At 37.8% G+C, this 15095-nt stretch overlaps 1 protein-coding gene across 15 annotated transcripts in view; it reads right to left on the bottom strand.

Moving 5' to 3' along the window:
• Positions 1-15095, bottom strand: part of CADPS2 (calcium dependent secretion activator 2) — a 333791-nt gene that overhangs the window by 160436 nt on the left and 158260 nt on the right. For all 15 annotated transcript variants that reach the window (XR_011139141.1, XR_011139137.1, XM_068932158.1 and 12 more), the window contains one exon: positions 6662-6773. Coding sequence is in view for 13 of the 15 variants with exons in the window: in XM_068932158.1 (XP_068788259.1) it covers positions 6662-6773 (112 nt within the window). In the remaining 2 variants the exon portion in view is untranslated. The remainder of the gene's footprint in view (positions 1-6661; positions 6774-15095) is intronic.

The following is a 15095-nucleotide window of genomic DNA, read 5'->3' as shown; positions in this document are numbered from 1 at the left end:
GGTTCAAAGTTAAGCTCTGGCAAGTAACTTTGACTCTGCTTTACCTACAACCTCTATTTTTCTCTCTGCCTGTCCATCTACATGCATCGCGACACTTCGGTCAAATGACCTCCTGTCCTTTCTTCAAACTATGTAGTCCCCAGTAGAGAAGCCAGGAGCGTTTAAGAGACAGAGGAGGTTCCCGTGCCTGAGGTGCTGTTCCAAAGCACAAAGGATGCTAAAAATGATTGCTTTTTGTCATTGACAAAACAGTATATTTTCTTTTTTTCTTATTCCAGACCTAGAATGAAGAATGAGGAATTTCAGTCTGAATAGTTAAGGTCTGGCTAAGTTATAAGCAACTGAAAAATGAATCTTACATCAGATGGCCTTAATCATAAGCAGCATTGCCAGCTCTGCTTAGAATAAGTAATACACTCAGGATTATGTAAGAAGCGCCAAGATGAACTGGAGAAAACAAATTCTCCAGCTCCCATGTTCTACACAAGACACTTTTTCTGCCTCAATTTATGAGTATTTAAAACCATGAAAACCATTAAGCACCCTACCCATAAGACCATCCGCTCCCTCAATTGTATTTTCTGGGAGCTTTCGTCATGCAGCAGGACAAATAATTACTTCTATGGAAGGCTTATTCTTTCATGTTTACAAACGTAGTGATTCAAAAAGATAAATGATGCCAGTGCAAGCAGAGACGAAAGGCAAATTTTATGTTATGAAATAAACACCCATTAATATTTGGCACAACTAACTGTCAAATGGAGCAATACTGACACGTGCTGCTAGTCATTGCCTGAGTGAAGAACATAGAGAAATTTCCTAGTCAAATACATGCTGTTTAACTGATTTTAAAATAGCATTACAAACCAAAAACCACTGAAGCTGATTTGGGGTAGGAAGTAGTTGCCTGATGACCATTTAGAAAGCCTTTAATGTTTGAGCAATTCTGACCACACTCCCACTTACTTAGTGGACACTTCTCTGTTTTTGATCTACTGTCTACTGACCCTCCTCTCAAGTCACCTTTTCTCATAATTTGGAAGTCTGGAGCTGTTTGGAGTTACGTCAGTTCTTTCCTCAAACACAGGTTAATGTCAGAAAGATCTAAATTGCTGTCAGTATGAAAAGAACTAAAGTTCCCTCAAATGTCCCAATAGCAGGCTACCAAGCACAGCCCTGCATTTAGTCCTTTAGGTTTCTAAAGTCATGACTCACTGTCCCCAGAACAATGAAAACAAGCTAAAGCAAAGGAATAAGATTGGAGGCAGAAGTCAAAAAAGGAAAAAATGTGACTTTCCTGGAGAGTAACGGGTTAATAAGAGCTTGCTCATCAAGGGAGCATGTGGGGATTCCACCCAACCTCCATGGTCTCACCTAGCGAGTGGTCTTTTGCTTTCCAGCTATGTATTATAGCTGAAACACTGAGACAACGCTTTCAGTAAAAAGGAGTTAAAACCCGTAAAATCTAACAAAAACCTGAAACAGCATATGGTGACAGAGCTATCTAAAATAGTTTTTGAGAAAGAACTGGGAAGACTTTGCAATTTATGCAAATCAATCAATGGGCATCTGCTGATGCTGCCACCTGAACGTTTACCTTTATGATTTTAGCAGCTGATAAGAGTTGTCTAAGTGCTTGCCAAACAGCCTCTTCCCAAGTCTAAAGGCACGTCTGAGTGAAAAATACCTTAAGGATTTCTGAAGAAAGGCACTCTCAGAGGAGCTACTGAGAAAACCCCTCTTAGCGTGGAAACAATAACACTAAGCCAGACATAATATGGTGCTGACAGGCAGCCTACTCAGGGGACAAGAGAGAGAGGAGGAAAAAAAAGGGGGGTGGCGGGGAAAGCCATCCGTTATCGTTTTCCAAACTTGAAAAAGATAGAAAAACCCAGACCTGCAAAACCTCCATCATTTCAAAATGTGACGGAGAAACACATTCCCCCTGATGGCAGGCTTTAAATTAACATATATGAAATCGTCTCCTCTCAGAGGCTCTTCAAACACATCACAGAATATAAACGATACGCCTGGTGCTGTCAGCATTCAGAAACTAGACAGTCATGCAAGTGTGGGTACCTAGACAGTCAGTTTTTTTAAATGAAATCCAGAATAACAGCGCCAATGAAAAAGAAAAAATGAAAGCTAATTATTGCTGGCTACAGCTGAGTGTGACAAGCAGGTTGGAAGACAATAGTTTTCTTTTAATTGAATAATCAGTGCAACAAGACTGAATTATTTTTATATTCAAAAGGTATCAGTAATCAAACACCACCTGCTGTTCTCACATTGTCTTCACGTGTGTTAAGCAAGCACAATGGCTGTCATTTTAAATTACTAGGTTTGAACATCTTCATACACAAAGTACTGAACAAGGAAAAGTGGTGTCAGGAAGGAGACAGGATCTCTGACAGGATGGAGAGAAAAAGATCAGCACTCCCACCAGAGTCAGAATTTCAGAAACAACTAGGTTCATTTTCAGAAGTATTCACTCCAAGCTCCGAATGCATCCTCTCACGCTTCCTCAGCTGCTGCACACACAAATGCTAACATTTCTATCAATTCTGCCTTTTGTATGCATGTACATAATTACTGAAGTGGTCTGATCACTGTCAGTCACATAAGAATTGTGACATGCAATTCAAATGTATTTAATTAAAGTAAGTTCTGAGCATTTTCTCATTAGAACAAACTTAGCTTCACAGCTGTACTCTGCCTCAATTTCTAGCACCTAAATTTAGTGAGTCATAGTGTGCTGAGGTCTGTGCAAAGACACACCCAGCCCGCGACTCAAGAAGCTCCCATCCTGCAGAACTCTAACCCAAATAATACCCTTTCCCCTCTTGTGGAGCACACTTCTCCATTTTTTATTTCAGGAGAAAACTGATTTTGTTTAATAATCATCCAGTTTGCATAGGATAGGGAACAAAGCTTAGGTTAGGAGTTTTCTTTTTGTTTAAAGACCCTCAGAGCAATCAGCAGGGAGCAAGAAGAAGAACATCCCCTTGTCAGCAAGCAAACCCTTATCTTGGCATTCAAAACTGAACCTTTTTTATTTTTTTGGAAGGAAGAAAGCAATGTCAGAGAAGTAACATAATAAGAACTACCTCATGTCGCAAGGGCATCTCAATCTCAAATGCCTTGAAGGGAGAAGGTGTTATATACAGATAATATCCCTTCTATCCCTTGCTGCTCACCTGCTGAGTTCTGCAGGCAGATCTCTAGCTGCCTCTACACTCTGCTTTCCAATGGGAAGTAAAAAGTTATAAGGATTCCTCTCTTTACTAAAAGCATGAGCCTGACTCCTTTCCACTTCCATATGAGCTGGAGATCAGCAACGTCTCCTTTTTTAACAGAGGAACTGCAGTGCTGTCACACTGATATCAGGACACACATCTTAAGTTAACGAGTGCAAGAAATTGCCATAAACTTTAACAGTACATGAAAACACCTTCTCCTCTGCAGTTCCGGGAAAATTCATTGCTGGCTCCACATCTCACACCTTAGATCTATTTACATAAAAAAGCCGATCCCTTGGTGCCGGAACGAACCCTTTGTATGCGATGAAAGTTCAAAATTCAAATCCTGTAGCTTGATGCCTTCTTCTGTTTCTAATTATAGATTAAACCGAACAAGACCTTCAACAATAACTACAGGATATGGGGAATCCAGGCTTCAATAATTTAGAAAGTAGTATCAGGTCAGGATGCATGTTTTGAAGAAAGCATTTGACAGATAAGCATTAATGTATACAGCAAGCCTAACTCAGAAATGGCAGGTTTGAGTTGAATTTTTAAGTAGAGAAAAAATGCCAATGAAAGTATTTTCAAGGCCTTTTCTGAGTGTAAAAACTCTGGCTGAATCAGCTGTACTCCTGCAAGTCACTGCAATGTATTGACCAGATACAAAGCTGCCAAATTTCATTAACAGAATGAAGCTTATCCAGTGGCATCCTGTCTCTTTTCAAAGAGTAGCTAAATTTAAATCTCTTAAACCTGAAGCATTTCTACAGCTAAAATGTATGCCAATAGGTTACACAATACTTTAAATTTATGTTGTAAAGACTCTGCCATATATTCTCTCAACCTTTCCCCGAAACTGCAACAATCACTATGAAATATTCGAGCGGGTTAAACCAGAGACATGAGCTAGAAGTTTCCCCCTCTTCATTTGCTCAAATAAAAGCTAGATGCCTCACTGAGACATGCATCTACCATCAACAGTTGGAAGGTATATGGCAACAATACCTAGATATTTTCAGACCTTGGGGGCACAGGAGGTCAGACTAAATGATCTAATAGGCCAACAATAAACTCTAGTAACACGCCATTTTTCTCATTATTTTCCACCGCTTAGGACCACACATGGCAAGTAAGGTCATTGTGGTAGGGTGCATCTTTTAGACACTGACAATGTCAGTTGCAGTACCTTGGCAAAGCTGTTTGTACACCTCCATATACCATGATGTATATGAATAAAAGGGTACATGTAGCTGGAAGAAGAACGTATACCCATTCACAGCTTAGTTAAGTGAAAGTACGTACTATCTTTATGCTATGAAGAACAGATGACAGTATGGTGGCACACTTCATAAAACAGTGTCTCCAGGTCTGGTGGAGGGCATTTGCAGTAAATCTGTAATAGATTATAAAATCTAAAACCAGTATCCAAACATTTCTTAGGTACCGCTGTTTTCTATACTCAGTCTCAGCACAAACTTTAATGCAGGAGAACAAAAGGTGACAGCTTCTGCGACAAGGAAGGAAGAAAAAAACAGCAAAAAACAATGATTTTAATAGTCTAAATCTGGTAAAAACTGCCAAACCTCAGAGCATCTGGGTAAGAGCACGCAGGTTTTCTGTCAAAGAACAACAGGGAAGTTAAGAATCAGTAACAGAAACTGAATGTTGCTCTTTTTTCTCCTTCACCTTTCAATATGTCTTGCTTTGTCTCCTGGGACGCTGGATCAAGCTCCAACAACAGGAGGAGCAGATCAGCTCCAGCCCCTCCCAATTATCCATTTTTATTTTCTCTCTCTCCCCTTCTCCTCTTCCCCTCCCCCAAGAAAGGACAGTTATAACCTTCTTTAAAATTATTTGAAAAGATGACAAATACAGATGTGTCAGAAAAAGACCCGGAGTGGGGAAGGAGAAGAAGCAGGGAAAAAACACAGAACAAACCATCTGAGACCACAGAATACAGTTAAGGTGATAGCTAAGTTTAATATTTTACATTTGAAATGTTTCAATTCTTTAAAAATCATTAAAAACCTTTCTAATCTTTTGTCTTAAAAACTCAGACAAGCTATACTGTAATAAAGTAGACCAAAGCCTGTACCTAAACTTTGAGTTTATTGTCACAGAGCAACAGGATTGTGTTAATACACGTGATTTCTCTTAGTCCTTTTGTTTTGTCAACGTTACTTTTCTTCTCCTCTGACTCTTCGGCAATGATTAAGCTGGCTACAGATTACAGTGCCCACATATTCCTTTCTTTACTGTCCTGCACCTTTATGTCCACTCTCCTCTTTCTTCCTTGAAAGGATAGAGTAAAAAGGGAGAGAGATTAAACTTCTTAACTTCTCTGCAGTTAACAGTACCATGCTATTAAGTCAACTATTTCAGCATCCTTTCCCCATCTCTTTTCATTGTTCTGAATCCAGATATTATCGAATTGAGCCCACTCAGCTCTGTGACAGAGATGCCCCGGTAACTACTCTGACACATCCTCCACAATTCCTGCCCGGCTCCTTCAAATGTCTCCCACTCCTGCATACTCTTCCCCATGCAGATAAAGTGATCTTTGAGGCCTCTCAGAAGGACATGAGAGGAGGCAAGAAAATGCACAATTGAGAGTAAAGTCCTGACTTAAAAAAAAGTGACCTAATATGTGGCAGAACCTATCTTTGCACAACTGCCTGCAGCTGGAGGACACAAAGGGGGGAAGAGCCCTGTTCTTATCAGTAAGCTGTCCTCACTTGAATGAGAAACAGCTGTGAATATAGAACTGAATGTTAAAATCTGAGCTATGTTTCATACTTAACATTTTGAAGGCGGAAAATTTCCAAGGGGGGGGGGGGGAGATTTGCAAATCCTCTTTGCCTCCTTCGCTCTATCCTCTCCTTCTGTATGAGGGACACTGCTCTCTAACCCCAGATTTTGGTCTAAGAAGGATAAATGGTCCTGTCAAAGCAGGGAGAACACGGAAAGGGAAGAGAAGCTCATGCAACAGGAGAGTGAGAAGTCTCACTCCTTGGATCTTAGTCCACAAATTCTCTCCATCACTCCTTTCTGCCCCTCCCCACCCTTCCACCCTCTTGTCCTTCCTTCCCTTTCTCCTATCATTCCCTATATTTATTACACTCCAGATCTCACTCTCTCTTCTTTCACTCCTAATTTGAACAGCAAAAAGTGGTAGAAGGTCACCTAGGAATTAAAAGAAGTTTTAAACAAGGCAAGCAAAAACATCACAAATCCATGACACAAATTTCTGAAAGGCAATACAAGCCAGCATATCAAGTTTTGAACATTGAGAATGATCATCTTTAAAAGAAAAAGTAAGATTTTATATAGCGGCAGTAGAGCTAGTGCTGTAGTGCATACCTTATACCATTTCACAGCATGTTTTATCAATATTCTCATTTTCTACACATAATACTCACTCTTCCTAGTTCTTTATCTTCAAGTGCCAGAACCCCAGTGCTTTCTGTAAAGAGTTTTACTTTGACCACAGGCCGAGGGTGAGTAGTAGTGAAATCCCCTTGAGTTCCCCATCTGCAATAAACAAAAGAACAAAATTTAACTGGGGCAGAGGGAAAGTTTTAGAGTGATAGCACTGTAATCTTTTGCACAGCATACATATTATTTCACTCCTAGAACTTAACTTCCAAATTACTTTTTTTTGGGGGCGGGGGGGAAAGAGGATACAGAAGGCACCTTTTTGATCATGCAAAGCTAAATATCTATATGAGAAAGTTGGGTTTTATTTGTGATAAGATAAATCTTTTTTTGGTATGACTTTTATTATCAGAAATTAGTCGCACACTTGTCAATTGCGAAAATCAAAGAGCTGAAATTATATCCTCATGGGGGAAAACAGAACCAATCAAGAAAGCACCAAAAAAAAGGCAAATAATGTTTTTTTCTTTTAAATATACTATTATTTTTAGTAACTTGGGTATATAAATGAAATTCATTCATTAAACCATAAGAATCAGGCCTAAATTCTAAAAAGACCTACATATCTGCTTAATTTTAGACAAACAGACTACACAAAAAGTAAGAGAAGGGAACAGACAAAAATTTTGTTCCCTCATGTTTCATGAAATGTCATAACTTAGTATAGGAATATAGAAAAATGTAAACACAAATGCAAAAATTGGAAAAATTTGTTATTTATCACAGTGACTATAGCAGTGCAAGATAATTACTGCCACAAGGCTTCATGTTCCTGGAGAAGCTAAATTTGGCAGATAAACTTCCAGCTGGAAATCTCCTGTCTTAGTTATGACTATTTGGCTTATCAGCCTTTTCCTTTAGTCTTTTGTCAGTGAAACAAAAAAGGAAAGGTACATCAACTAGAGTGCAACTTCTTCTGGGGAAGAACTCAATTTTCTGAATTATTTGTATAGTACTCATTGCATTAAGGCCTACTAGGCACAAAAAATGCAAATAGTAAGTGCAGCTCCACTACTTAAGATATCGTTATCTTAAGAATCCAAAGAAATAAAGAAAGCAGATAGTCATAAGAGTATATCTTATAAGAGGATGTATCATATAAGTTAATATCTTAGAGGGTCTCATTCACAAAAAGCAATATTTTTATTTTTACTTTCAAGAATGATTTGCCTGAACTCTTTACTTTTGGAAGATGAACATAGAGTAGTAATTCTCCAGGAAAGGGATCTAATGGGGAAAAGAAAAATCCTTCAGCTAAACTCAAGTTGTAGGCTTCAAGACAAAGTCTAGAGAGTAACATGCAACAGAGACCATAAAACCTCAAGAAAATCATGGTTCTGTATAAACCAGTCCTGCAGATGGTGAGATTCACTGAAAATTAACTGAATCTTCATTTATATTGTCCTCTTCACTTTTTCTGGATTAAAGAGATTCTCTCTCTGTGTCTCTGGTAGACATAGCCTTTGCTTCAGTCAAAGTGCTAACTGGAACTGGCAATCTGACAAGAAATTACCTTTTGTGAGAGACCGAAAACCAGTTTTGTGATGCTGTACTCACAGGGCAAGACCATGTCTATCACTGCTGCTCTTCCCAGTGGCAGTTCCAGGAGCTAGGTTTTGTCACAACACAGAAATGAGATCTCAAAAAAGCATTCTCATAAGATATGACAGAACCTGATCCTGAGTCTTGATTTTCATCCCAAATTCCACTATTCAGGAAGAATACTGACTTGTAATCTCAAAAAAATCTAAGCACATTGTTAAATGCACTCCTGAAACACTGGACACCACGATTTATTTGCCTCTAAGCTCCCAGAAGCCTAGCACTGTGTAACCTGCACACCCTGCAATGGACGGGACGATACAAATTATTAAGATCAACTCCCATTGCAAAACACATGACAAAAACCAAAAAACATAATAATCAAAAATCAGAAGTCACATTGATCAAAGGAAAGAGCAGATCAAGTCTTCTTGACGGAGAGAGGCAGGACTGGCCCACCCCAGGCCCCACAGTATTGTCGGGGCGACATAGTTTCCCCCAGCTGAGCAGCAGGTATGTGCCCTGGCACATGCTGGGGCCTGGACCCCCCGGCATCCAGCTCAAGCACTTCCCCAAACACAGTACAGCTCCCTCTCAGGCCACATGGCCAGGCTCCCTTTGTGTAGGCACCTAGACTCAGTAGGGAAGGGCTGGTGCATATCTGAGCCTTGCTCAGGAATTCTGGCAGAACTTGCTACTTTTCTAATTTAGATGCAAGATGAGAGACCGGCATGGATGGGGCTAACACTGCGCTATCCACCCATTGTTGGCACTAATGTAATACGGGAAAATCATCTTTAACGTCAGATCTGATCGCTTGACTGACATGTTTCTCCCACTTCTTTTTCTGTATGCAGCAGCAAGTGAAAATCCTAGGCTGAAAAGCAATGGTCTGAACTGAATCCTAAAGGTTAACGTTCATAGTGGAAACATTCCAGACATTGATCTTCCTGCTCCTTGCTGATCAGGACTTCAGCAAAGTCTGACAGCCTCTTTTGACCGTGTCTTTGGAAGTGACTGGGCTTTAACAGCACTCTTCCTGAAAGAGCGTTTGAGGAATCCTGTTCTATTGGAAAAGGCAGATCAGAGATTGTAGTCTTTAGAATTAACAGCTTACTTCCAGGCATCTGATATAACTGTCAGTTGCCAGCATCACAGGAAACTATACAGGGCTCATACTCATCTTCCTTACGATTCCTTGTGGATTACTAGAATCCAAGCCCAATAGAGCTCTGTTCCTTGGAGCACTGTGTTGTTACGGAGGTATCCTTCTTTCTACCCTTTGAAAACAGAAGTTGGGAGAAAGCAGCCAAAAATAGGAGGGGTAACTTGCTCGTTTTACTTTGCTTCACCAATAATTGACAATGGTATGAGAGATTCAACAATTAAAAAATAAATTAAATGTATCTATATGTTGCATATTTAAAAGTAGATTATTATATTATTATGCATGTTATTAATTTATTAGTCATTAACTGAGGCTGAAGTCAGAAACTACAGCATAACATGAAACTCCCAGACATAGACTAACCTATAAGATCATTGCTCCTAGCAGCAGTTCACAATTTGCATTATTCCATTTTGTCAGTGGGGAATGAAACAGTAATAATAATGGCTTTACTGTCTAGGTGGTCTGTATTCTGCACTGTCAGTGCCCACTAATAAATTTTGTCTTGCAAAAAGCAAAATGCCGCAATGAAAGATTTGTACCATGAATATACAAGATATCAGGTACTCAACATTTATTAAGGGTGATTCAGAACAAGGGATGGACTGACTAGAACATACATTCCTCCATAAGCTATCTGATTTTATAAGAAGCTTAACTATTCTGAAATCAAATAATATTGGTGCTTAATATCTGACAGCTTTCAACTATTACACGAAGACTTTTAGGCTAAATTTACCTTAAAAAGGATTAATATTTCAGATTTCAGAATATTAAATGCAAATCATCAATAAAACTATAAAGTAATTGAATTATCATCACAACCCTGTCTCATAATTTGCATTGTTAGTTGAAATGTCTTTTTTTTCTCATTTGCAAAAGCTCTCATGTAAAAAAAAATAAAAATACTTCATAGATTAATTGCCCAGATGTCTCACTCACAAGTAATAAGTTCAGGACAATTCCTGCTTTAAGAGTGTTAAAAGTAATAAAGTCGATATATCATTGTTAAATCAGTATTACTGAGATGAGCAATGGACTTGGGAGATATTGGATATAGTTAGCTCACTATTATATTAGAAGTAGATTTTCATATGCTTTTGGCATTAAGCTACTTTATGACACCTGCTCATATGGCATTCAATAAATTAACTATTCATTTATTCTGATTATTTATTAATAATATTTCATTTTAACTATGTTCTATTGAAATGGATATCACACTCAGCTTCTATGTCTGAAAGGATAAAAGGGGATATCAGATTTTTGGTACGTGGACCATCTTTAAATTACCCTATAATGGATTTGAAAACTATAACTTTAGAGAAGTTGCTGTCCCTTCAACATCTGTAACTAAGAACTATGCAAGTAAGTTGCCTCAATTTCATGTGATGCTGAGATCCACTTTAAATATAGTCTTCCCAGCCAATAAATATAAATTTGCTGAATCATTTATTTTTATTGAAAAATTCTGTCAACTTTTTCCATACTTCTAGCTCTTTATTCTACAAATATAAATCTCTCTAAAGAGCTGTTAAGTTTAATGGTGAAAAATAGTTTAGGAGGATACCTAAAAATTCATGGAATCAATATCGAAAGAGTAATTAGCATGAGGTAAATGTTGATCATTATTACTGAAACTTCTTTTTTCATCCTATACATTTTATGTGCTGATACAATCACATACACCTGTTTTCTCAAAAATTTAACATTTTTCTTCCAAAGCACATTTGCCTTCTGTCAAATGCATTTATTAATAACTATTACAATGTTAATGTTTTCTGTTCTTATTTCTGCTTCATCTCATTGGAGTAGTTGCCGTGAAATATTTTCTTTAAAAGCTAAGCTGCTAGGTATAGGCTAGACAAATCTGTATATTTCTTTTAACGTAGGGGTTGTGCTCTGATATTTTGCCTGGAAACAATGCTGTATTCCTCAAAAATGTCTTTCTGATCCACACATTTTAAAGTCAATAACTGTATAAGAGACATAGTATTATTCATAAGATTGCATAACTTTTTAACAGTTTAATTGAATACCTTTTTAATTGTTTCTAAATAAGAACTAATAATGCGCTCTGCAGACGTTGAGCTGAGAATAAAGAAATGGTATTTTTCTTTATAGTTTAACTTTCAGCAGCAACAGCAGCAAAACATTTTCTGCAAGAAAATTAGTTCAATAGCTGACTCCTACTTTTCCTATACAGGAGCACATGAACCTGTAGGTCATATTCTGGGACTGGACTGCCAGGGAAAGTGCGCATGTTCTGGTTGCTTCTGAGGAGCATCAGGAAACCTAAGCCTTTGAAGTAGCTTTTTGGAAATGAAAGCAGCTGCTTCAGATTTATGGCTGCACACGCTGCTTTGGATACTTCACCAGCCCCTACCTTAAAATCGCAGATTATCGCACTGGACAGAAACTGGAGTTTCACACCGATGTAGATTTTATTCTAGGCCTCATTGGGTCCCCCTTGCCCCCATCATTCGTGCAGCATATGACTGGTAATTTCGTAGCTTGTGTTAAATATTTACTTTTGCTCTTATCATGAGATATGCTGCATGTATATGTATTTTTATAAAAGAAAAACCTTCCACTTTTGAAGATTTTAAAGAAAAAGAAATACACAAGCTTAATCCTCCTTTTTTTTTTAGCTTTTCTGCTTTGTTTGTTAATAAAACTTTTCCAAGACATCTGCCCCCTCAGGCATACACAGAGGCAGCGACACACAAAGATTACGCCGTTCTCGGCAAGAGCGAGCAAACTAGTCCTTATCCTTTCCTCACTCTCTATCACCCAGCAAGGCCATTCAAGCTCATAGTTCATGTTAGAGACAGATAAATAAAAGATCCCTCGTGGCAGGAGAACAATCACATTTCTAAAAATCTTGCAAAATGTTTGAAGGTGAACCAGTGTCTTTATGCTGTCACGTCATGGTACGTCCTCAAATAACAAGAACACCTTTGTCACTATCCTGTTTTCTAAATCCCTTGGGAGTAAAAAGCAGTATTTCTTACATAGCATTTAAATTGGAACATTTCCACAATTGCCTTTCACAGGCAGAAATATAATTTCCCGCATAAATACCACATTTCTAATGAGATAATGAACTGTACTGCAGAAGAAGTTTAGTGAGTTTATTAAATATGACCAAGTCATTGATCCATGGCCTTTTCTTCACAAATGGTAATTGAATTATAAGAGAGACTAGTAGCAGAAAGGAGGAGGAACAGGAAGGAGTAAGGACGAGGAGAAGAAAGGAGGAAGAGGAAAAGGAGGAAAGAGTATAAATCTCAAATAAGGCACAAATGAAAAATGCTTCCCCCCCGAAAATTGAATTTTTACAACATACACAAAACCAGTAAGTTTTCATCACTATCTTTAATGTTTGAAATTCTTGCATTATTTATTGGAAAAGCTGAAGAATTACAGTCTTCTATGTGATTACATTATCTTTTTTCCTAAAAATCTCAAAACAAACAAAAACCCCACCTGTCGGTAATAAAACAAAGATTCTTCTAACAAGGAAAGCTTTACTGTGTTAAAGATCAAGCTACCAGAATGCTTAATGAACTCTGACATTTTACCTTTACCTGAAAAATATACAGAATTCTTTACACATCATCACACAAACATCTATCCTGAATCTCTCTTTCTGCATTAATCTTTAAGAAATCAGCGTGAACTGATTCCACAGTTGGAACAAAGAACCTTTGAAGGCAAAAATTCTACAACCTATTATACTGGCAAATTTAATATGCAGCTTTGGGGTATTCATAACACAAAGAAAAAGCTATTAGATTGTTCTTTCCAAACTCTGAAAATACATCTACCTTCTTTGAAAAGACATATGAAAAGACATATCTTTGAAAAGATACATGGACAAACAAAAGAATATAAAGGAACTTTAAAGTGAAATGCTAGAAGAAAACCTACGAAAATCTGAAATAAAATGGAGAGCTAACCATAGTCTCAATCATCCAACCCAGACATGATAAAATGTGTGGGGAGAGGGGGAGAGAAGGCTATGTTCTTTAAAGATTATTCTGCCACCATCCCTCCCTTTTTCTTTTTCCACTAGGCTTTTCAAAAAGAACTGACTCCTTGGCTAAAAGTCAGTAATCCTTTCTCTGGTCAGCTTAGTCCTTACAGAAAAGAGCTGTTGAATTTCCTTCCTATTTGAACACCATTCTGCATCAGTGATCAAAAAATCCTATGCACATACTTCACTAGCACTTAGCTTAAATTTTGCTGGAAAACTGCTCTGAACACTACTTTTTGAATGTGGGAGAATAATTTTGGCATCATTTCTAAAGTGAACTAGTTGTGTTTTTATTATTCTTATCAACATCTGGACCACCAAAGTAAACAAGGCTTGCTGCAATAGCTGGAAGGTGCTGAGATGCTGTGTTTTGTGGTGCGGAGGATAAAGAAGGATATGTGGCTTTCTGATAAACTGGAACTGGAAGAACAGCAGAAGTTTGCTTTTTTCCTAAGGAAATGGGGACAGATTTGAAATCCCTTCTCTCTTTGCTCTATAGTGTAATCTAAACGTAAGATTTTACTTTAAATCATAAGAAGCAGGTTTTAAAAATATGGAAAACAGTCTCTGTTCAGATTTCTATGGGAATGCATTTTAAAATCTTTGGTAAAATTGGTAACTTTATTTAGTGCCCTAGGAATTGGCTGCCTCCTACATTGCTAAGGTATAAGATCTTTAAATACCCATGATGTGGTGCACAAATAATTTGCACAATAGAGTTCAAAAACCCTATGACAGACCGTGAGCCTGCATATACCCTTGCCAGCACTGGCACAAATTCAGTGTGTCTTTCTCTGTAATACAGGGAGCTCTTCAGATTTAATGCAGACATAACTTTACCACTGAGTCATGAAGTTAAGAAAATGTTATCAGGACACATCAGTAACGCTTTTCTACTCAGTTTTGGAGTGTTTATCTGTAGTTATCTGAGCAGCTTATACAGCTCACATTTACATAATATCTCTCTTCTACTTTCAAAACTTTTTCAATTTCCTTTTTAATGGACTCGTGTGCGTCCGAAACTCAAAAAATGGCCGACTCATTTTTGCTCTGTGACAGTCTAAAGCAGCTCATGTAATGAACGTAACGCTTTTGGCCTGAGGGGGGCAGGAGAGAAAGATTTTTAATCAACCTGAAAGAAGTATGAATTAATGTGACTCTCTGCCAGTCAAGAATTTTCCATATTGATATAAAATTATTCTCATCTTTAATTTTACCAACTGTAAATATCAGTAACTTATGATCAGGAGCTAGGTAGATACCTGTGAAAAATATCTAATTTTCCAAAAAATATTTTTCATATTTTGGCATTTTTTTCATCTACAGGTTTAAAAAGCCAACCGTTACCTTTGACATTTCCAGCTAATAATTCATCCATGGTTCAGAGAAGTCTCCTTCTGACCTATTCAGCTATATAAGATTTTGAGCTATTGAGGCTGTAGTAGTTTAGCTGCCACTTTCACGCACTCAGAGCAGTTCTAAATTTATGAACAGATGTCCAATGATTTTTGCTCATGAGAACAATTTTGGTGCTAGATGACTGGGTAGGAAGTGCAAAATTTTTTTCAAGAGAGTGTAAATGTGGATCTCATGTAGTATTCATATTAAATTAAAAAAATATGATTATTATCTTTTTTTTTTGGTCCCACTACCAGCAAGGCACTGGATG

The sequence above is a fragment of the Struthio camelus genome, chromosome 1 (assembly GCF_040807025.1).
Source record: "Struthio camelus isolate bStrCam1 chromosome 1, bStrCam1.hap1, whole genome shotgun sequence".
Lineage (NCBI taxonomy): Eukaryota > Metazoa > Chordata > Aves > Struthioniformes > Struthionidae > Struthio > Struthio camelus.
Note: the sequence above shows the minus strand (reverse complement) of the source record. Positions and strands in the feature narration are given on the sequence as shown.